At 45.4% G+C, this 23,609-nt stretch overlaps 1 protein-coding gene across 1 annotated transcript in view; it reads left to right on the top strand.

Annotated features, from left to right (window-relative positions):
* Window positions 1–6,598: 6,598 nt before the first annotated feature.
* setbp1 (SET binding protein 1) overlaps window positions 6,599–23,609 on the top strand; it is a 34,710-nt gene continuing 17,699 nt past the window's right edge. The window contains exons 1-2 of the mRNA XM_085786973.1: window positions 6,599–7,482; window positions 13,374–13,966. Of these exons, the coding sequence (XP_085643099.1) occupies window positions 13,532–13,966 (435 nt within the window). The 5' untranslated portion in view covers window positions 6,599–7,482; window positions 13,374–13,531. The remainder of the gene's footprint in view (window positions 7,483–13,373; window positions 13,967–23,609) is intronic.

The raw sequence follows: 23,609 nt of genomic DNA, 5'->3' as shown, positions 1-23,609 counted from the left end.
ATAGATATTTTAATACAATATAATATAATATAAATAAAACATATAATAATATTTTCACTTATTATGGGTGTTTTATTTTTTCATACCTCACATTATGGTGTCTTAATCAGTGAAATTGTTGCAAATTCCTATAACATCTGACATTCATGATGCAATATGCAATAGTGTTATGGTCCTGACAGTTTGCCTTTTTCTCTCTCTTTTTTTTGTGCAGTTAGCAGTTTGACATTGGTCTCCTGAGAGTCTCTTCTGTCAGTTAGGAAGGTTTTGTGATCTATGCACCAGTGAGCACATCTCTACATCCCATCTCCATACACAGTAGATACCCTCACATCCCACAGGATTAGGCATGGCTCCTCTCTTTTGACCCTCCCTGTCTCCTACACACACACACACACACACACACACACACACACACACACACACACACACACACACACACACACACACACACACACACACACACACACACACACACACACACACACAGTGTTTCATTTTCATGTAAAGTTTGACAAGAGAAGTGTGAAGGATCAGCAGGCCTAATACACCCCTCATTCTCCTCTCAGATGCATGCACATTCATATCCTGACAGCTCACAGATGTGACTGACAGGACCGTATGTGCCCATGCAACCATGCAGAGAAGAGAAGAGAAGAGAAGAGAAGAGAAGAGAAGAGAAGAGAAGAGAAGAGAAGAGAAGAGAAGAGAAGAGAAGAGAAGAAGACTCTAGCCCAACTCTTTACTGGTCTTGTATCATAAACCTTTAGGGGCACATAACTGTCCAGTGGCAGACATAACTCATACCCACTCACGTCACTAGCTCTAAAACAAATGTGACATATTGATGTCCCCTCTCTAATTCTGATATGATTTGAGGGCGGTCTCGTGCTCATTCCCTTCAGTCTCAGTGAATCTGCAGGGGAGAGCTGCAGCTGAGTTATAAGTGACTCTGGTGGCACTTTGTCACAGTGAATCTCATGATTGCATGGGTAACATTATGCACACAATCTCACTTTGGTTATTTGTCACATTAGCAGATGGTGATGCTGTTGAGCTAGTGTGTGTGTGTGTGTGTGTGTGTGTGTGTGTGTCTATACTTCTGTGTGGCGGGCAGGAGGAGAGTGAAACCACAAGGCTGTTTATCAAACTCGTAGGAAGTGGGTGTTGTTGAGCGAGGACTTGTCGCTCCACCACATCCTGCTGCTGGGAGAAACTTCAGATGGGACAGCGTTCACACGATGTACAGTAAACAACAAATGCAGACCAGGTGTCTTTTTCATGTGCATGTGCTTGTGTACGTGTGTGCACAAGCACATGTGGCCACCTCATTCTTCCTGCATGACACTTCACACTGATTGTACGGTTATATTTGAAAGAGATTTAAATGTATTGGGCGACCACTGAGATGTTTGTCTTTGTAGATCAAAGCTCTTGGCATCACCCTATACTGTACCTAACGCACGTTCTGCAACTGATGATCAAATTGGCTTTATGCCATTACCACCACAACCAGCTACAAACTATGGAGGCTATGCCATGTCAAAATACAGATACACAAGATCTAACAACCTGATGAAAGTGTAAAATGATAATAATAATAATAATAATAAGAGAAAAGGCCACTAGGCCAGGAGAGGAAATAACAGTCAAAACTTTAAGCTCACCTCATCATTTTGAAAAGGAGTATCCCAGAGTGTTGGCCATTGTACTTGAGTTTCTGTTTTAGACACTTTAGTCATTTATGCTCTCTATTGGGGTCATTACAGTGGAAGGATGAGGTTTAAAAGCAACTCTGTTGCACTGACTGAATGTGTGAGTGATGAATGATTCAGCGCTATCACAGTCACAGTGCTGTATCATACACCTGCCTTTGTCTTCATTTTACTCACAGCGTCTCGAGGGGAAGTGGCTGCGTTTTGTCATCTAGAGAGTATTCCTCTTTGTTTCTGTTTCTGACTCTGTCACACAAGCTCCTGCCACCACCACCCCCCATACACACACACAAACACACATACAAACACACACACACAAATGCAGCTGTATATGACCACACGCACAGTTAAAACACAACAGGATGTTGTAGGGTGGATATATGGGGTGTGAATGTTCACACAAGCCGTGACAAACAATATCTGTTTCTGAGAACTAATGATTATCATTTATGTATTTATTAGACATGGCCACACTTTATCTGCTACTTCCCCCTCCTTCTTTGGTAAAGCACAGAAGCTGGGATTTGAACCCAACTTGATCAAACTTCATGTTTATTGTCAGGCAGCAACCACACACAGTCCACCGCATGCTTCATTCTGCCCCTTTCACGTTTATTCTTTGCAGATGTCTGCAGTGACAAGAAAATAAAAAAAGCATAAGGACAAACAGAAGGACTATCATTATCTTCCTTGCTGCCATTTGTTTACAACCAACGCAGAGATTCGTCAAATTGGTGCTGTCAGTCCCAGGCTGCATTGTTAGACGGCAGAACTGTCAGTTTGAATAAATATTAGGGCAGATTTTTTTTCACCACTGTCTTCCTCCAGCGTCTGAAGCATCCGCACACACAGGGCCTCGCGGAGGACTTCAAGACAAGCCCACTTGATAGCCAGGCTCGTACAGAGACATTATGATAATGTCCCTATAAGTAGCAGGGGGATGGGCGCAGTGTCATCTCTTCACATAGACAGCCAGCGGGGAGTCCACAGTCAAATGCATTTAGGATAGTCTCTTTGTTGTTGTTGTCTTAGTTCCCATCTGCATTGATGTTTTGTTCCTGTTTGCATTTCCTCTCAGACATCATTATCTCTCTCATTAGAAGAATCTCTATCTCAGCCCCAAATGGGGAACAAAGTCTTGTAATAACTCTTTATCTTCTCTTTGTTTGTGTGCGTGTGTCTAATGTGTGCAAACTGCAGGTGGGCAGTTAAGTCCTTAATAGAGACTGTACGCTGTTTTCCGAGCAGATCTAATTAATTTCTATATGTAGTCTGTATGTTCAGTGTTTTGTCTTATTTGGCAGAGTAAACATAGCAGATCACAAGTCGAGCATGAGTGAAAAGTGAACCAGAATGGATTCAAAGCCATTTTGCCTTGAGTGCACTGAATGTGTCTTGTCCCACCAAGCAGCAGGGTGTTGAAGCCAGACGTCTTTGGAAGGTAAATGAGGGAGAAGAGTCCATTCTGGTTTATCTGAGTCTATCAGGAGCTGGAGATAACCCCAGCGGTGTGTTTTCCAAGAAGTCATCTACTTTATTAACCCAGCCAGATCACTGTGGCCTCAGTAATCAACCTTGTCACACGTCCCATTAACTTCTCACTTTCTCGCTCCTTCAGACACACACACACGCACACTTACACAAATGCCCTTTCGCCATACACATCTGTATCTAAACACACACAAGTGCACGTTATCACCCACAACTGCATGTTTCTTGCATGCTTTCACTGTATGTCTATATGGGCATGGTCTCTGTCCTCTGCACACACATACACACATGCACGCACGCAAGCACTCACACACAGTCCCTCTCTCTCTCAGCTAACTCCATTACCTCTGTCAGTCCCAGGGGTCTCTCAGCTCTGATGAACCCTCTGCTGCCCTGTGAGATTAGTGGACTCCCTGAGAAAAGCCCTTCATTGATTGAACGTGAGTCTCCCCTGCTCACACAATGTCAGCTCAAGGTTAGCGCGCTGGCTCTGTCTCCCCGACGCAGTCAAGTGCAGTAGCTTTGTTATGAATATCAGTGTGTTATTATTGTTTTAGCTCTGCTGACTCCACTGCTTATATTATTCATAAAGACGGCAAACCAATTATTGACATTCACCTTCAGAGTCTCTTTTCCCTTCTTCTCTCAGTCTTTCTCTCCAGTGGCCCCGCTTAAAACATTTGCCAGAGCATTTATTAATTGTTAACTCATTTTTTCTCCTCCTTCTTCACCTCCTTTTTCATCTCAATCTCTTCTCTCCCCATCGATGAAACCACAGAGGCACTGTTGCCTCATAAAAGCCTCAGCATTTGGTAAAGTGGTTTGAATGAGATTCACTTTTTATGTATTGCAAATCAGTCATGGGGAAGCATTTACTTTGTGTCCCACTTGAGGGAATGAAGATCTTCCAGACAAAAAGGCAGGAAGAGATGAAGGAATGGGGGCAGCTCTCAGTCTGTAACAGGGAGTTAGATAAACGGCTGGATCGGGAAGACAGATTGATCTTTTTATGTTGAACTTGATGAACATAAATGACGCTCCAGATTTCCTGTAGCAGTGAATAGAGATGAAAGGATTATCTAGATATTTAGATCATTCAGGCAGGAACATTGCCCTGCACTGCTGTCTCTTTCCTCCCCATCATAATTCAATATTTACAGTTTAAGCTGGAAAACTGCTCCCTCTTGGCTGCCTGTATCTGGTATCCATGGCAACAGATTCAAGAACAGAGTGCCTTCTGTATGTGCCTGCGTGTGTGTCTGCGTATGTGCGTATGTGTGTGTGTGTGTGTGTGTGTGTGTGTGTGTGTGTAATGTTTACTGATACACTGCAATTGATTGGTTGTTGGGGAGCAGCTGTTGACCCCTCACTCTCAGGGGTCTCTTTGTATTCTTGCACACATCCCAAATCAATAGACACACATGAATGTGAACACACACAGACGCAAACACATACACACACACATTTGTTATTCTATATTTGTGAGGTCTTAATATTTATTTTAGAGTCAGATCTTATTTCTCTCTCTAATAAAAAAACCCCTATACAATCATATAAACCATAGTTTAAATGTTGTCTTAACTCATGACTATTAAAACAGAGCATAATGTCAGAACAAGAGTGCAGGAGAATATTAACCCCCTTTATTACAGTAAACATCATGCCCAACAAAATTCAAATCAAGTAATGTTGTCATCTTGAAAGTATTTTTCTCAGCTTATTATCATTGTCAAACCATTTGGTCCTCATAAAGGTAGAAATACAAATGCACACAAACACCCACATGCAGTAATACAATACTGGCCCCAAGCCCATAAGTGGAGAAATGAGCAAATGGGCAATAAAGAGTTGCTGTGGCATTGTTATGAAAACACGTCCAATGAAATAGAGAACTCTACACACAAATTTATATGCACATACACACATAACCCATGTGTGAATCTATCCAATGTGCCACAGCAAAGGAAGTGAAACACAACAACACCCAAAACCACTGATGGCATTGCAGATTTTTTAACTACAAGTTTGAAACTGCTCGGTGCTTAGATGCGACTGAGCTCACAATCAGAAATACCACACCTGCTAATGAAATATCTCTCAGTGGGGGCTCCACACACACGCACAAACACACACACACACACACACACACACATGCCAGGGATGAGTAACAGCTAGTAACTGTGGGGCACCACAGAGAGAAAGGTCATCTGACATCATTTGCATCGCTTGTTAATGTTAAAGGATGTTTTCCATACAAGGAAGGTCAAGTTTTGCATGGCGACACGATACAAACATAACTTCTGACAATGATGAATTAATGGAACAACTGTGGCTTGTTCATAGCTGGTTGATGTGGGTTTTCCACCCTCTGCTAATTTGACATATTAAGGGGAAAGCACCGACACATGCACACACACACACACGCACACACACACACACACACACACACACACACACACACACACACACACACACACACACACACACACACACACACACACACACACACACACACCTTTATTCACAAACTCCACACACACATCCACCTTCCTCTGAAACTTTCATTTCACCGAGCTCACAGTAGAAACTGGACTCAACTACCTGCCAGTCAAATGACACAATCATCATTCGGTAGCTGTGGTTTATGGGCAAACCATTTCCTATTAAGACAAGGGTGAAAGACTTAATAGAGGTTTGCACAAATGTTTCATGCAATGATTCACACCTCCCCCAAGGATATGCAACATCTGATAAGTTTGGTCTGGTTTTGACTCAGCAGAAGTTTTGTTGTAGATGAAGAGAGTCCAACCATTGTATCATATTCTTCTTAACAGGTCTCTTTGAACTGGAAGAAAGCTAAACTACCTTGATGGGATAAGCTTGTAGTTTGCTCAATTTAGGGTGTAGTTAATCCATTTTGAGAATATAAATCTGTTTTGTGTCTGTTGATCTCATTTATTTCTTATTATATGTCTTTTGTACACATTGTGATGTTACTATGTTCTCCTTTGGAGAAGTCTAATATTTCTGTGTTTTTTTTTTCCTTCTTTGACTTCATTTAGCATTTCTGCATGTTATAAAATAACCCAGGCTTTATAAAAGTTTCAATGTATGCAGGCACGCATCTTGAAAAAAAAAGAAGAAGCGCCAAACATCTTACTCCTTGCTGCAGAGGCTCCAAAAAACACCGAGGCTTTTTGCCAGATGTTGCGCCCCCCCCTTTTGCATTACATTAAAATAGCACCATGTCTGTATGAGCAGTCCCACAGGACAAGGCCCTGGGAATTAGCGGGGAGGTTGCAAAAGGAGAAGACGCGCTGATCGCGTTTGCCGCCAGGTGGAGGCGATGTCGCTCCTCCTCTCCTCTGCTCTCCTCTCTGCTCGGCCAGAGCTCTCAGTCTGCTGGGTGAGATCATTACCAGACACCAGGCTCCGGGACCTGACATTCACCGATCGGAAAAGCAGAGAGCGAGAGAGAGAGAAACTGAGAGAGAGCGAGAGAAAAAAAAAAGAAAAAACCCTGATCCGATGCAACCGGCGACCAAACGACCTAACCCACCGTCTCCTGCCTCGGCTCCTCTTGTCCTGCGCGCTGACGGCTGAAAGCGCGGTCTTGTCGCTGACATTTCCCCGCTGGATTTTGGGCTTGTAGTCGGATGCGGGCTTGTTTTGACTGCAGTAATAGTGCTACTCACCCCCCTCCTCCTCCTCTTTCGCCGCCGCCTCCTCCTCCACCTCCACCACCACCTCCTCCTCCTCCTTCTCTCCTACCAACCAACAAACCGAGTAGGAGCGGATTTGCGAGGGGCTCTCAGCGCCGTGCAGCTCACCGAGCGAGTGACCAGCGATCCTGCAAAGGCACCGGGGGACGCACTCTGTTGCACCGCCGCGACTCTCCGCCTCACAGGACTCAATCCACCAGAGCCTCGAAAGATCTGATTTCTGTGAGGAATTGGACATAAGCGCCAAGTTTCCGATTGGATTTTTTCCCCCCTCCCCTGTGCGGCTACCTTGCTTCTGTCATCAGATCGGCTGCAAATCCTATTTTCGCTTCCCCCCCCACCTCTCTCTCTCTCTTTCCAAAGCACCGTTGACGCCATTTTCCTCGGGGTTTTCTGTCAAAAAATATATACATATATTCTGGCACCGTTTGACAGCTCCCCGGGAGGCTGTCATCTCATCCGTCGCTCGTGTAAAATGTGTCTAAATGGATTGTAAACGATCTTGATAAAATATTTACACGTTAGAGCCGAGTGTGTGACAACATTAGACATGGGTAAGTAGCCCCGGTTGACTAGTCACATTGCACACCTGAATACACCTCTGCTGTAAATGTGTTAATGTTTTTATTAATGTTATATGCTGCTGTGTGCGCTTGCTTTTCGTGTTTGCTGTGCATGTGTGTGTGTGTGTGTGTCTGTTTTTCACATGCCACCTTCACCTGCAGCCTTTTACATGTTGTCTGCCATGTTACTAAAAAAAAAAATTCCTTCAGCTATAAATGACATGGAATAGGTGTAATTGCTTGTAAGTCACATGGCAACAAATTCGACCAAACACACGCACGCGCGCACATACTCACACCGCCGCGCGCGCATGCACGCACGCACGCGCGAGCACGCACGTAGACCACAGACCACCCCGAGCAACGCTGTACCACTCAGCCTCCATTCATTATGACTGTTTTACCTTTGTAATTAGGTTGCCGTGAGATTAAACAGCTAATTGGGTCAATGGGATGAAGTGTCCACTGTGTCTCTGGCTGCTCAAGGTCTGAGTCCAGTGTTGTTCTGTTGTGCTGGAACCTCCTGCATCTCCACTGACACTGCTAGTCCATCACATAGCAGTGACAGTGTGTGACATGCAGCAGGCAGATGGTTGTTACTCCCTCAGTCTGTCATGAGTTATGTCACGTTGAACTGTGTCCTGCAAAAATCATGTAAGGTTTTTAAGATGGGATTGGATTGTCCTGATGGAGTTACTGAGGCTAGAGAGAGAGACATGTGTCATGGATGGAGCCAAGTGCTTGGAAGTTGGAGGCTGAACTATACACTCAGAATGCATGGAGTGTGTTTTAATTTCTGACTTTTGCATTCATTTGTGTAATTGGAGCCCCCCAAAACCCACACATGCCACCATAGCTACACTTGAGGGATGCCAGTTATGCATACAAATGTGGTTTCCACATTGCATCCAGTAACGCTCAGTGGGAGCCCAGCGCTCCTTCCACTCTGGTTGCATTCATCAATAGCTGATCAGTTTCACGTGGCTTGGAGGTGGGTGTGAGAGAGAGAGAGAGAGAGAGAGACGCTGTGGCCAGAAGTGATGGCCATGCTTTGGCTGTGTGGAGGAAGGTGCACGGCTGAAAGTAAATGGCAATACGCCACTGTTATCAGCAGCGCCCAGAAACCTCAGTCTCAACCACATCACCAGAAGATAAATAGACAAGCCCCCAGTGAGTCAGGGGGGAAGTGTGGAAAAATGGTCAGGTTTCTGTAGGATATATGGGAATGAAGGTGTGAAAATGAGCAGTTGATAAAAAAGAGGAACAAGGACATGAGCAGAGAGGCAATTGTAAGAGAAGTGCGTGACTAGGTGGAAAGAAATGGGGTTGAGGGATGGATAATGGAGGTGATTCAGACTCGGATGGAGCCATCGATCTTGTCTTGTTAACAGGTTTGGGGGAGTTGAAACTCCAAGTCTGGCAGCAGCTTTTTTTTTTTGTGGCGTAAAAAGTATGAAGCAGGCTATTAAACCCCCCGTTAGGTAATGAGATGCCCATGCCACCCTTAAATTAAAGCATGAGAAATCGATTAGGTGTATCCCCTTCTGAGCTGGATACCTCGGGTCGAAACAGGATCACAGAGAAGGGGGTGGGGGTGGGGGGTGGATGTGAACGGGATCCAAGGACAAATCTAACTGTTGGCAGGCTCTCTCAGCAGAATATCAGCACTGGAGTACCTTTTGGCAGAGCTCACAGAAAAAAGAGAGAGGGAGGAAGAGAGGGAGAGGCAGGAGGAGGGTAAAGGAAAGAGGTAGCACAGAGAAGAGGGGAGAAAACAGAGGTTGGGGTGGAGGAGGGAGTGGGGGGGTTGAAGGGAAGGAGGAAGACAGTTGGGAGTAGGGGAGGTGTTTTTGCTGACAGCCATTTTGTGGCTTCTGCTGCAGTTAAAATGGTTTAACATTCATCTGCTTCTGCGGAGTAGTTAGGTGAGGATGGTTTTAGTGCTACCTGGCATATGGCTCATCCAGAGGAGTGTGTGCGTGTGGGACTGCACAGAGCGGCTGCAAGGCCATTATTTTCTATTATGGCCATCCCACACATGGCACTTAATGGTCGTACATCTAGTTGCCCTGTAGCTGCTGAACACATGCCTGTGCCATCCATGCTGAACTGGAGACAAGGGTGATTTTATTCTGCATTTCTTATCTAAATAGAAGTTGTCAGTATTCACTTGGAAAACAAATGGACTCCTTGATGCGGACAGGGTGAAAAGATGGCTTCGTTCACCTCATTGTACACTGAGGCAGAGCACTATTAGATATCCAGTTTGAAAACTCGTGCTCGTGCCCACTGGATTTGGAAGCGCTAGAAAGCGGGGGCCATTCCTTTTGATTTGTCTCCAGCCAAAGATTGGATCCCTCTAGAAACATTGGTTTACATGATTGCCCCTTCACTAGAGGGCAGGATTAAAAGAGAAAAAGAGATAAATGAAAAATGAAAATGGCAGACAGACAATGTTCATCATCCCCCTGAGATACTCATCTACAGCCAGGGATGGCCGAGCCTCTCCTACACTCTCACATCAAAGAAAGACAGGGAGAAAAAAAAAAAGACTCTTCACCTTGTGCAATCACACGGGCGTTTGGTGTGCTTGTGGATGTGTGAATGTGTGAGCCTGTGTGTGTGTGTGTGTCAGTGTGTGCACGCGCATCTGTCTGCATGTGTGTATGAGCTATTTGTGAGTCCACCTCAGGCACTGGGCTGCTGGGTATGCAGCCTTAAAAGGTTGTGTTTCTGCTGCCATTTCTCTCTCCCTGTCTCACTCACACTCCGACTCTTTCTACCTCTGTTTTGTCTGAGTCCATATCGCTCACCATCTCTGTTCTGTCCATCTGTATCCCATTATCGATGCTTTATCATAATTGTTTTCAAAGGACGAGGCAAAATGTTGGAGGAGGATCTCATTCACAGCCTTTTTGCATCCAGCACAGGGATTGACCTTATGCTATTTGAGAGGGAAGCTGGTTAGCGCTGGCAGTTTTGAGAACATAATAAAGCTATTTATGCAGCGAGTCTGGCCTCTCACAATCACCCTGCTGTCTGAGGCTAGTCGAGGTGTGTAAGTGTGTGTGTGTGTGTGCGTGCGTGTCAGCATGTTTGTGTGTGTAAGAGTGAGAGAGGAGAGAGAGAGAGGAGACAGTGAGGCTCAGGCTAGCTAGACGAGGGAGGCCCGAGGAGGGGTCAGTCTTACATAAACTCTCAGCCTGTCTGCCAGTAACAGAGAACTAACACAGCTTAGGGCACCGAGCAGGGAGGGAGGAGGAATAGTCATGACCCAGCTAAGTAGTTTACACAGTAATGGCCCAGAACGAAGATTGTACTGATGTATGATGCCATTTTGTTGTCATACTGGGTTAGAGTTGTGAGAGGGCACTGAGTCTTTAAGCGCACCACCCAAAGTGGGATAGGTTTTTCTTTTTGATGTGTGTACATGTGTGTGTGTGTGTGTGTGTGATGTTGTGGTTGGCAGCTGTCTCTTTTTCCTGTCATTGTCCACACAGTCACATGACAGACAGGGTGGCTTTCACACATACCATCAGGGCGAGTCACCGAGCTGACATTAGGGACTGGGAGGCTCCTGGAGGACCAAACAGGGTCATATGGGCAACTGTAGGACCAAGGCCTGAGCCTCCTGCATGGGCTCACTGTCTTCTGGTTAGCCCTGTAAAACTTTGAATACTTAAAAGTTATTGAAGCACCACAGCGGCGGTTTTGCATGTTTCAGGCCATTAAATGCAAATTGCCTTTACTGTACATTACTGCTGACCATTTTCCAAAGCATACCATACGTTTTTGGATGGATTTTTCAACTTCCTGGCAGCCAAGGGGCTTTATTCATTTTAATGGGGTGTGAAAGTCAGCTTTCAGAGACTTTCCTGAGATAGGCCATCCATCAAACTGAATTTTTAACCTCTTTATTATTTATGTGTCCGTGTTGCTGATCGATGTAACACTCGTTGTTGTGTGTGGTTACGCAGCGAGCAAAACCACAGCGACCAAGTTTTGAAGACTCTTTTTACGGGAAGTGTTAGATTAAGGAGGCACTGGAGATTTCAGATTGCCAAAAAGCTATGTGATCACAAGCTGTGTTGTTTGGATATTTAAATCAATAAGACCAACATTTACTGTGTAAAAAAGGATCATGGGAATTTGGTATTTTCTTGCATTAAACAGGTTGCTGTCAGGCAGCTACGACGTGAAAGTCTTACCAAAGATTTTCTTGACAGCAACAGCAAGGAATCATTTTCAGAAGAGTTGCTCCTCAGAAGAGGAAATAATAGAACTAGGACACAGAAATAAAGCAGACCGAATCTGCGGTAGGATGATGGATTGGCTAACTCAAGTATGTTTTGCAAGCTCCTTTCCATCCTGCACTCAATGAATGAATCAATGACAAAATCAATGACTTCCAGGAAGGTAAGGAAACCAATCTGAAAACATATTGGCATGATTTGGAAAATGGTTGGTGTTGTAAACTCTGCCATGACTATAAGTGGTTTGGGGTTCATAAGCTTAAACGTGCAAAACCACTGTTATGGTCTTTCAAGTCTTTGAAATCGCGCTGTGGATTATGATTATTCAATCACACTCTAAGCATGTGCTGTGAGGCTTGTTGGGTATTATGATGGGGATCAGCTGTTTGTACAGTAGCGTGGGCTGGTACAGAGAAGACCCACACACATGGTGTAAAATGCTCCTACAGTAACTATGTCAGAGAGTGTATTAGCGGGGGGTGGGAGGTGGATAATTCTGTAAACCTTTTCGTGCTCTCAGGTCACTCTTAAGTCTGCAGCGAGCAATAAGCTTCCACAAGAGTCATGTCCGCAGGTAGTGGTCTGGGTTCACATCAGTGTAAATGGTGTCTGTCTAAGCTCAGTGTGTGAGACGGCATTCCCCACTTCCAGCTCAGTCATGCCTCATGTCATATTGACTGATGGGATTCCCTGGAGCTGGAGTGAGAAGTGTAGTCCGCTGTTTGTTTTGGTTGCTTTCTGTTTATATGCCAGTGTGTAAGTAAGCCTGTGTAAGTGCATGTGTGTGTGTGTGTGTGTGTGTGTGTGTGTGTGTTCCTGAAAGTATGTAATATACATCTGCACCCGCATGTGCAATGATCCAAAAATGAAGGTCTGGATCCTGTGAGAAGTGGCCTTTCCTCCAGAGAGCAGAAATAACAGCAGGGGTGCAGAAGTACGTTGGTGACAGCAACACTGTCATTTGTGTGTGTATTTATGTGCATAAGTGTATGGAGTTTTTCATGCATGTGAGCAGCAGTGCCACTGCATGCGTGTGTAAAACAATTCAGACGCTGGTTTTTCCAGACCAGCTCGTAAACCACATCTGGGGAAAGAATTTAGATTCCTTCCCTCTGTCTTTCTCTGCTGCTTTCCCTTTTCCCTCTGTGTGATTCCCTCCTTTCTTCCCAGCTCTGGTGAGAAGAAAAAAAAACAGAAGTCAGCTTCTTTCATTTTTTCTGTCTTGTGTCCTCAGGCTAACTTCAGCCTGGTTTTAGAGCAAGAGGAATGTCTTATTTTGCATTGATCACTCTAGAGTGTCTGCACTGCTCTGCCTCAGATCTGTCGTAGGGATAGAGCGAGGAGCCGAGCGAGGGAGAGAGGATTAGCAAAGAGCGACTAAAAATTAGTTTGTTTATGCGGGGTACAAAATGCAAATGAGAGCGTGGCAGCATGCCTCTACAGCTCTGTGATGAGCGTGTGTGTTTGTCTTCGTACATAACAGGCAGCTAGTGATGTTGACGACAGCAGACAGGCCTGTGTGCTGAGGCGCGGTGCTGGAATGGCAGCTATGGAGATGACAGGACAGGATGTTTTAGCTGCCTTTTTGTTTTTTTTACTAATCACATCATTCACCTGCTCTCTCTGCAGACTGTCCCTGGCTTTGCTGTGTTCCTGTGGGACAACCGACGCAACCCCAGTAGCTGACTTACAACAACCAACCAGCCGGACAGACTACTGCTCTCTATCTTCCTCTTGGCTGGCTGCCACAGCTTCCCCCATCCTGACTGGCTCTGGCGGGAGCGTGGATGGAGCCAAGGGATCTGGTTGGCTCGGCCCGACCCAAAGAGGTGGAGTTACAGGGAGGCAGGGTGGGGCCAAATGAAGAGAATCAGGAAGGAGCACGGGGCATCGGTTTGGTGTGCAGTGATGATGTGATTATTGGTGCCATCAGCGAAGGGGAGGGGCTAGAGGAGCATGGGGAGGGGCTTCTAGAGGAGCAGGAGTTCTCCATCAAGGAGGCGAGTTTCCAGGAAGGAAGTCTAAAGTTGAAGATCCAGACCACCAAGCGCACCAAGAAGCCCCCTAAAAGCCTTGAGAACTACATTTGTCCACCGGAGATCAGGATGACCATCAGGCCTCCGGTCGGTGAGGGCAAAGCTGGGCGGCAGGGGCGAACGGGAGGCGGGGCAGGAACAGGGCGGGGCCAGAAGGAAGACGAAAGAGGACCCCCAAGAAAACGGGTAAGTCACCGCCTCTGTAAGTGCTGCCTCTCTAGTGTTGGTTTTGGTTTCATTTTAGTAGGTGTGTTGAGTTTCACATACAGTGTGTTTCTTTATAAGTTTGAGTTTTGAGAAACTCCTGTGGCTTCTCCCTATCTCCACATCTCGTCCCCTCTCCCGTACACTCTCTGTACCTCGCTCTGTCAGTAGCTCTGTTCCCTGCTTGGTTACACAGGGTCAAAGTTTGCTGCGTAATTGAAACCAGCCATGGCTAGCTGAGATCACACACTCAAGCACACACACTCACATAGGAGCTGAGAATAGGGCTGACATAAGCAAGTGACAGCTGGTGTCTGCTCTCTCCATTTGTGGTCATATACACAGGGACCTTTTCCTCTCCTCTCTTCTCTTGTCTTCTCCTCTCTTCTCTCCTCTCCTCTCCTCTCCTCTCCTCTCCTCTCCTCTCCTCTCCTCCTCTCCTCTCCTCTCCTCTAATGAAATCACTCCTTGTGGGTCACGCCCCTTCAACCCCCCCACCCCCATACCCACCCACCTCCATCACACCCTTTACACACTACACTGGTGTTTGGTGTGTGTGACACTGTGTACGTACAGGTCCTTGGGGGAATCCAGTGTTTGCAGAGCGTGTTGACCTACACACTGGTGTGTGTGTCCAAACCTGACAGCCATCTTGATGTCAGCGAGCTCGACAGGCCCAGCAGGAGCGAGGGTGTCACGTTGTCAGCATGATGCGGGGCCGTGTTTTGTCGTGTTGTGCTTCAGTCTTGTGGTTTTAACTCAGACCCAGGGAGGTAATAGGGCTGCATCATGATTGCTTTTTGCAGACGTAACTTTGCCTAGCATGGCCAGCTATACCCCTACTTAATGTCTTTGTTATGTCAGTGTCTACGATGGGAAAAGATGTGGGCTGCTCAAATGTCAGAAGCCGGTCAGCATAGTTGAAGATCTGTTACTGAGGGAAATTTGTGCATGGCTAACCAGCCATGCAGAATCACTGCTTTTATACTGAAATCGTCTCTTTTTTTCAAGTGTTGAGGTTCCTAAAATTGGGTAATGACAGTAAATCGGCGGCTACATGCTGCTCATTTTCTCTGTTAGGTCTGTACTCCAATTGTATACAGGTGCAGTGAACATACATTATATTACCATTTATTTTGGGTAAGGACCAGAAAAAGAGTTGAAAGGAGTCACAAGATGATTAAAGAGATAAAAACAGATGAGAAAAATATTTTGCTACTCAACGTTTGACTTTTTCAGACTGACCTCTCTCTAACTGTCATATTTTTCTTTCTGCTGGATCATTTTGTTTTTACTGCTTTGAAGATTCAAAGAATGGTGTTTTTTATTTTAACTGGCATCTTAGACATTTGCAAGTAGTGAGTGGACATTGCTTCCTAAGCCAGCGAGACTGCTGCTCTGCTTGTATGTCTGTCAGGTTTTTAATACAACTGGAACATTTGTTCACCAACCCACTCGCCACCTTGTGCTCATAGTCTGAGAAATGATTCAAATACGAAATTGCAACCAAATTGGAAAGAAAGCACGTGGGTGTTGTGTTGTTATGTGCAGGTTTTCATATCAGTCACGTCACAGTTTCAGCTAGTCGTCTGGAGGATGCGTATTCTCACCACAAAGTAGACTATGAATATGTCAGACATGCTCTTTCATTCAGTTTAATAAAGTATGGAAACGTATGTTGTTGTCAGTGTTTTTATCCATGAGTAAGCTGAGCGAGCTGAGCCCTGCTCTCTGATACTTGGGCAGCTCTTCCTAATCCAACGCTATCAGTCCCCATTTGGAAAAAACCACTGCTGCGGTATGATTGACAGAGGTTGTCATAGTGACACGGGCAGCAAGCTGGTCTCTATTGAGGTTTGAGGTTTGGAGAAATGAGGGGAGGGGAGTGGTGGATGTGTTGGTGTTGATTCAGATCAGTTTCAACCCTTCATCTCCTACGCGCTGTCCCTCAATCACACCCTCCCCCACCCCCCCACACTCCCCCACCCTGCTCCCGCCTACATCCTTTCCCTCCATCCACCCATCACCTGCCACCCCAAGGGTGTAATACAGGCAGGCTCACTGGAGAGGAACGGGTTAAAGAGAGAGGCTGGGCTGCTTTCTTTCTTTTCAGTCTCCCTCGCTTTCCGTGTGCATGTGTGTATGTGCGCACGTGTTTGTGTGTGTGTGCGTTGAGGTTAAATACTCTCTTTGTGGTGTGTGCGAGGCTGTGTGTCAGGAGGGGATGGGCGAGGGGGGTTGGGGGGGGAGCAGATGGACAGCCTCTCTGCTCTCTGTTGTATTGTGTCCAAATCTACTCTTTCCCTCTTTCTCTCTTTATCTTTCGCTGCCTCTCTCCTCTGCCTTTCCCCTCAGTCTTTTCTTCCCTCATGTCTTCCTCTTTTCACTCACTCTTTTTCACCACTCTTTTCTACCTCTCCCTCCCTCTCTCACCCTCTGTTGTCTTGTAGCAGATGGCAGCGTGGGGCAGCAGCAGCAACAGCAACAGAGCAGAAGCCAGAGTGTGAGCAAGAGATGGGGAGAGGAGAAGGGGGTTGTGGAAAGAGAAGGAGGTGGGGGTCAGGCATATGGAGAGCCTGGTTAAGGGGCCCCCTCAGAGGGAGTGTGTGTGGTACTGTGGTGAATAGAGAGGGGGTGGGGGGTGGGGGGTGCAGGATACAATAGATGCCCATTAAGACAGAGATTTGACTCTAATAGACAGAGAAGGGGAGAGACAGACAGACAGATAAGAAGGCAAGCATGCAGAATGGTGCAAAGAAAGACATGGAAATGCCATGTTTTAGCTTTTCAGTCCAATACTCTGCTGTCAAAACTCTTCTCTTCTCTTCTCTTCTCTTCTCTTCTCTTCTCTTCTCTTCTCTTCTCTTCTCTTCTCTTCTCTTCTCTGTCTTTATTTTTGTTAATGCATCAGGCCACAAACTTGGAATAAACACAAAAAGAGATGAAAATAGATGTTACATAGAGTTACTGAACTGACACATGAATTTTAACATGGACTGATCCCACTATTAAAATGTGGATAAAATCAAAATGTATCAAGCATATAGCGTAAATAAGAAAATGGATGGATGGACATGTGGCATATTTGTGATGCAAGAAATTATCGCCATGTGCCTCTACACCTGTCATTGATGACCCAAAATGATAGTCATTTCAGCAATTTGGTCCTCACTATAGAGTAAATTACAGAGTGTCTATTATGTAATGGATTACTGAAAGGGTGAACAAGGCAGGGAAGAGAAGAGAAGAGAAGAGAAGAGAAGAGAAGAGAAGAGAAGAGGAAGTTGTTAGCCAGCCTTAAAGGAAACTTTTCCCTCCTATCATCTCCATAGCAGGCATCTATAACCGGGGGGTCAGTGAGCAGGCACACTGTGTCAGGGGACAGACCCACACACACACATAAACGGGATATGATGGGCTCCCCGTCTCTGTCTCCAGCTGACATCACACACATGCTGAACGTCCTCTCACACACAGCTCTTTGTCTGCGCACGCTGTGTGTGTTTGGAAGATGAATGTGTGTGTTCTAACGGATTGGGTCCTGGGTCAACCACTGCATCACTCCTACAGACACACATGCCCATACGCACACATACACACACACACACTCACGCACAGATACACAGTTATCGGTCCAATGCCTGCACATGGGGAAGCATACGCGAGCTAAAATGCATCCTCCCTCACACTCACACACACTCACACACACTCAAACACACACACAAATCATGTTGAGCAGTGATTGCAGTTAGAGAGAGTGTTTTCCTGGTTATCTGTCCAGTTCTCTGGACGTGCCAAATGTGGCTCTTAATCCATTTCACTATCTGTGGGGAGAGATAAGCCAGAGCTTTTCCAGGAGTCCAGGCCAGGCTGTGTGTTGTTGTTGTGGTGGTGTGTGTGTGTGTGTGTATTAATGTGTTTCTGTGTGAGTGTGTGTTTGCACTTGTATTTGTATTAGTGGGTGTATGCGAAACCCCGACGCTAGACACACACTTATCTTGTCTTGACAGCCCCTCTGCTTGGTGGTCCCCCTGGCTGTGTGTGTGTGTGTGTGCTGCTTGGTGGTCTCCCAGCAGTGTTTGGGATTATTATGTGTTAGTCAAGTGCATTCACAAGGAAATTAATGCTGCCACTGTTGCCATGTTGTGTGTGTGTGTGCATGTGATGCGTGCGTGTGTGTGTGTGTGTGTGTGTGTGTGTGTGTGTGAAATGGTTAGCCTTTTGATGTGCGTGTTTTTATCCCTGGCTGAGATGGCGGTTGGTGACCTGGGGGACTTGATGAGCTCATAAAATAGGAGCGTGTGTGTGTGTGTGTGTGTGTGTGTCAGTGTCAGTCAGTGTCAGCTTGTGTGTGTGTGTGTGTGTGAAGCAATCCTTGACTGATATATGAATGTGAATGAACATGAAATGATCACCTCCAAACTGTCATATTGGGCATTTGTTTGGTGTCTATTCCTGTGGTGTGTGCGTGTGTGTGTGTTCTTGTCCATGCTACGTTGTGAGGACCTGAACGAGTTTTTAACCAACAGACTGAGGACATTTTTGGAAAGTGAGGACATTTTGGCCGGTCCTCACTTTTTCCAAGGGCTGTTTGAGGGTTAAGACGTTAGGTTATAATTAGGTTTAAATTAGGTTTAGAGTAATGGTTAAGTTTAGGCATTTGTCTTGGATTGTTAAGGTTAGGGTAAGGGGCTAGGGAATACATTATGTCAATGACATGTCCTCACAAAGATAGATTTACAAGGATGTGTGTGTGTGTGTATGTCTTCGGTGTGTGCAGTCTTTGAGAGTAAGAGCTGGGAATGCTTTAAGGGGCGTTTCCCTGTGGCCGATGGGGGATGGGACATGTGTATGTGTGTATTTGTGTGTGTGTGTGTGTGTGTGTGCCTGCATGCTGGGGAGGGGTGAGTGATTTAGCACCACTGAAACACCAGCTGTCCATCTGTGTCTGACCTCCATACACACACACCCTGCACACACTTGAAACACACACCAGCACCTATACACTCACAAAAACACACACACAGACACATGCACACTCCGCACATCTAACCTCTGATCAGCTCTCGACTCTCTCATACCTGAAGAAAGTCGGGACCAAACACAATCTGTTCATCTGTCTTTCTCTCAAACACGCACATGCACACGCACACACGCACAGACACACACACACACACACACACACACACACACAAACATACATTACACTAAGCAAGATTGCTCCCTAATCAGCTCTGCAGTAGTGCTGGTGCTGCAGTGTATCCACAATGAATGACTCTGCAAGGTCACTCCTAGTGAGCACACGCACATGCACACACACTCTCTCTCACACACACACACACTCTCTCCCGCACACAGACACACACAGCCACACAAAGGAGCTGTGGGGACTGGCAGAAGAAGGGATGAACTTTGACCCTGCCAGACATTCAAAAGTCGAGGTGATAGCTGGACTCCACAGTTGTGTAAGCCTCTGTCTGTGTGTGTGAGTCTCTATGTGTGTGCGTGCTGTATTGTTTGTTTGTGCGAGCGGGTCAGGGTTGAGACAACTGGAGTCTGGCCTTTGCTTTCTTACCCTCAGGGCTGGATTTGGTGTGTGTGCGTCTATGCATGTGTGTGTGTGCGTGTGTTTGTGCTGACCATTTGGTTGGAACTGTAGCTAATTTCTCAATCAGACACACACATACCATCTTCTCAATCCGTCCCAAAGGTCAAGCCCCATTCATTCACTATTGTGTCCACTCCCAGTGGGTTCCTGTTCCTCTTCAGGCAGATGCAAGCAGACTATAATAGTCAGTCTAGCTCAAGTTACATTTTAATGAAGACCTGAGGCAGCTACTCGCGCTTAAAGAAACATCAATGGCTCAGTAAGGGAGCAGTTACCAGTGAACATGAAGGCATTTTACGTTGTCAACAAATATTTTGGTAAAACGTTGGAGAAAAGCAATGAGATTTTCTGGATATTTAATAGACGAGAGTCATTTTCACAACAAGCAGTCATTCTTTAAAAGATTCAAAACAGACAGAGTGTGTGGTAGAGAGAACAGCATGTCAACTCTAAAGAAAACAACAGAAAGGAAGGGAAATCAAAGTGCTCATGGTTTTGATATGGCAACATCAATGTAAGTGTAGAGAAAAAAAACATATTCTGGCCTGAATTTGGTTTTTGGACAGTGGTTGACTGACTCTCATAACTGTGGGATTATCTGGAGGGTGGCCATGTTTGATGTCCTTTGTGGTCATGAATGATGTTGAGTCACAGCATCATGTGTACCCGGTGGCGGCTTTGTTAGTATGGCTCCATCATGCCTCAGCCTCTGTGGTTAGTGTGTATAAGTGAGGAGGAGTGTAATCCTGTGGTTTTGAGAGGAGGTCCAGCAGGGATAGAGGGTGATGTTCGGTGCAGGGAGGGGAGAAGAGGGGAGATGATGGGAGTCAAAGGAGAGCAGAGGGGAGAAGCAGGCGCAGAGTATTGACTTTCACTGTGTCTCACTTCAAGCGTAAGTGTGTTTGTCAGTGAAATCTGATGGCCCCATCAGCTGTCTGGGACGTGCCTGTCAGAAGGGTGTGTGTGTGTGTGTGTGTGTGTGTGTGTGTGTGTCTGAGGGCAAGAAGGATGACAGGGGAGAGGTGTGCCATGACTGATGTTTCTAACAATATTTTTAAACCATGTTAACATTTTTAACATTGGTGTACAAACAGACTTTACAGCATACTCCCCCCGGAGGACACAATTACAAATATGCGGTATACGACGTTTCCTCAGTGAAAATATGTGATCATACAAATCATTAAAAAGCCTCTAAGCCTGGGCTTTTCAGACATTGTGTGTTGTGTTTGTGTGCATCATTCTGTCCAGTTCTCTGCCGCTTTTCATGTCTTTGTACCCGGCTTTGTAAAATAATCCGTCTGTAGTTCTGCTGTTTATTTATGCTCGTTGCTTAAGTATGGATACGGACATGAATAAATTATATAAATGTGTCTGTCTGTCCTTCTGTCTGTGTCTGTCCCTTGGGGCGGCTCAGACTAAACAAACAGCTGTGTTTATGAAGCAGTGAAGAGCCACAAGGGTCTTCTGTTTAGTGGTCCATTTCAAGACACACACACACACATGTGCGCACACACTGATACATACACACTCCCGAATGCCCTGCTCACTTCATCTTTTACCTGCCCTCTGTTGCGTTTTTGCCTCCCTGTGATTTCTGCCTTGCTCTCTCTCTCTCTCTCTCTCTCTCTCTCTCTGTCTCTTTCTCTCTCTCTGCCCCCTCTGCTTAGTGTAATGCTCGCTCGCTCTCAGACCGAGAGGAATGCCACTCCGTGTGACCTCTCACCTACAACAAGGAGGGGTGCCGGTTTAGACGAGGGAGCGAGGGGCAGCTGCAGTCATGTGCCCAGTCCTGGAAGGAAAAACACACACACACACATACATGCACAGACAGCCAGGTTGTTAGCTAAAACGCGCACACTCAAATTGTAGCATAGTTTTGTACGCGCTGATGCAGATCTCGATGTAGAGCACTGATTCTCCCGCCTCTCTCTCTCTGTGACTGTCTGAGAAAGTGTAGGATACTGTGCTTTGGTCTGTGCATGTATGTGAACGCGCGAGTGGAGTGCAGCCTCGCACAAAGGCGTCATTGTTGGTGTGAGGGGGCCTGAGGGGAGGCGGCCAGTCTGATTGGTTAAGACTATTGTGTCTCACTTTGCCCATTCTCTCTGTCACTGAGGATGTCATTACAGTGGCTCTCTAACTCACTCTCTCTCTTGCAAGCTGGGGATCATCTGAGGACTTGAGATACTCACGGAAATTTCTAGACTAAGCAATGAAAGTGTTACTTTACAGGCTTTAAACTTGGAGTGTAGGCACTACAGTCAAGTCTTATAATAATTCCTCTGTCTGTAACAATTTGACAATGGTGCAGGTTATTTTCATAACTGAGTAATCTGATTTAAGATGTATTTATTTAAAATTCAAATTTAAAATAGTATTTTTTTAAATAACATTATAATAAATCCTTAGGTTAGTAAAGCTAAAAACTTTTGAAACTTGTGTATGAGACATCCTGGTACTGATGGGGTTTAAGTTGCTGACCTTGTAATTGTGACATCCATAGTAACAGAGGAACTATGTTCTGTGTCTTTCCTGTTCTCTCGCTCCAAGTATTTCACTGTATACTATGTAATACTGAACAAAAATCTCCAAACGTACTAATGACATGTTCTTGAAACATACACATTTTTTTGACAGTTGATATATTGATATTGATAACTTTCAGCATCACGCATCGGTGCCATCATGTCTTTGCATTGCTTAGTCTGATGAGAAAATAAGAGAGATAACAAAAATATATGTAACAGAACAGATGTCTCCATAACTCTCATCTTGTTTTATGCCTTAATAATACGCTTTTTTTTTGCATTAAATAACTAATGAGCGAGCGTAGCTTCGCTGTTACAAACCAAACCGCTGTTTGCCAGAGAGGAAGTGTTTAATCTCGGCACAACTTCTGTCTTGAATTACCCATCATTCCACACAGGAAGTCATCCCTTAGGATTTCGAGCAGCTCATTGGCTGTTAATTGTTTCCTGTTGTACAGAAGTCGTATGATTGGGTCATATGGTGCACAGAGTACAGTCAACAACACGTTCCTTTGGTTTTGTGCTGTGTTGCACACGTGTGTGTGTGTACGGGTGTGGAATTCAGTTTCCCCCAATAAAGGCATTAACTGAATGGCATCCTGCCTATTCATGATGCAGAACTGTATTAGACTTAGGCTAAGAATTTGTGTATGCATGTGTGTGTGTGTGTGTGTGTGTGTGGTAAATCTTTATGCTTCTGTACGTTTTCTTTGTGTTAAACATGTGAGCTGACTGAAAAGCATCATGCTGTCACTGGAGGTTGAACCATGTCCATGAAAGGAACAATTGGTACATAATCGCTGTAATAATCACTATGAAAAACCCTCCTAATGTGGCTCTTAGCCCTATTCACAAGCAGGACACACATATGCCTGCCTGCACACCATTAATACTAATAGCCGGGATTAGATGTATACTTTGTGTAGCATGTAAATGTGTCTGTCATTACTGAGCGGGTGAAAACCTCCTCCAATTGCACTGTAATAACATGCTTCGGCTCAGCCAATCACAGGCTTTTGTTCAGATTGAGTCATCTACATCTGAGCGTGTCTGAAGAGAGTGTGACAAGGAGACTCTTGGGTGTTTTGCTGCTATCTTTAGGAGCACTCCAATCTTAAGGATTACTGCTGTGGACGTAGGAGGGAACATTTTACTTGAGACCTACTGCTGTGCATTAAATCGGGCTTCTGCTGTACAGTTAGCTAAAGGACAAATGTACTGTAGATTAGATGCTTGATCGTGCTCAGCGGGGACAGTACATGACAGCATGTTGGAAAGAATACACTATAGAAAGTGTGAGTTTTTGACCCGGATAATCAACCTTTTTTTTTTTCCTGGCTGTGGGCTGAACGCATAGTTTTGGAATTGCAGCATTCGTCCAAGAGTGGAAGTTTTGAATGGAGCCCAATTTACAAACATTCCCACCCAACTTTCCCAGAAGATGCTTTGGCTGGCACAGATGCCATCAGATCTGAGATAGTAAAGC

Source organism: Trachurus japonicus, chromosome 9 (assembly GCF_045865225.1).
Source record: "Trachurus japonicus isolate A0001 chromosome 9, Traja_1.0".
Taxonomy (NCBI): Eukaryota; Metazoa; Chordata; class Actinopteri; order Carangiformes; family Carangidae; genus Trachurus; species Trachurus japonicus.
This window is presented reverse-complemented; position numbering and strand designations above follow the sequence as displayed.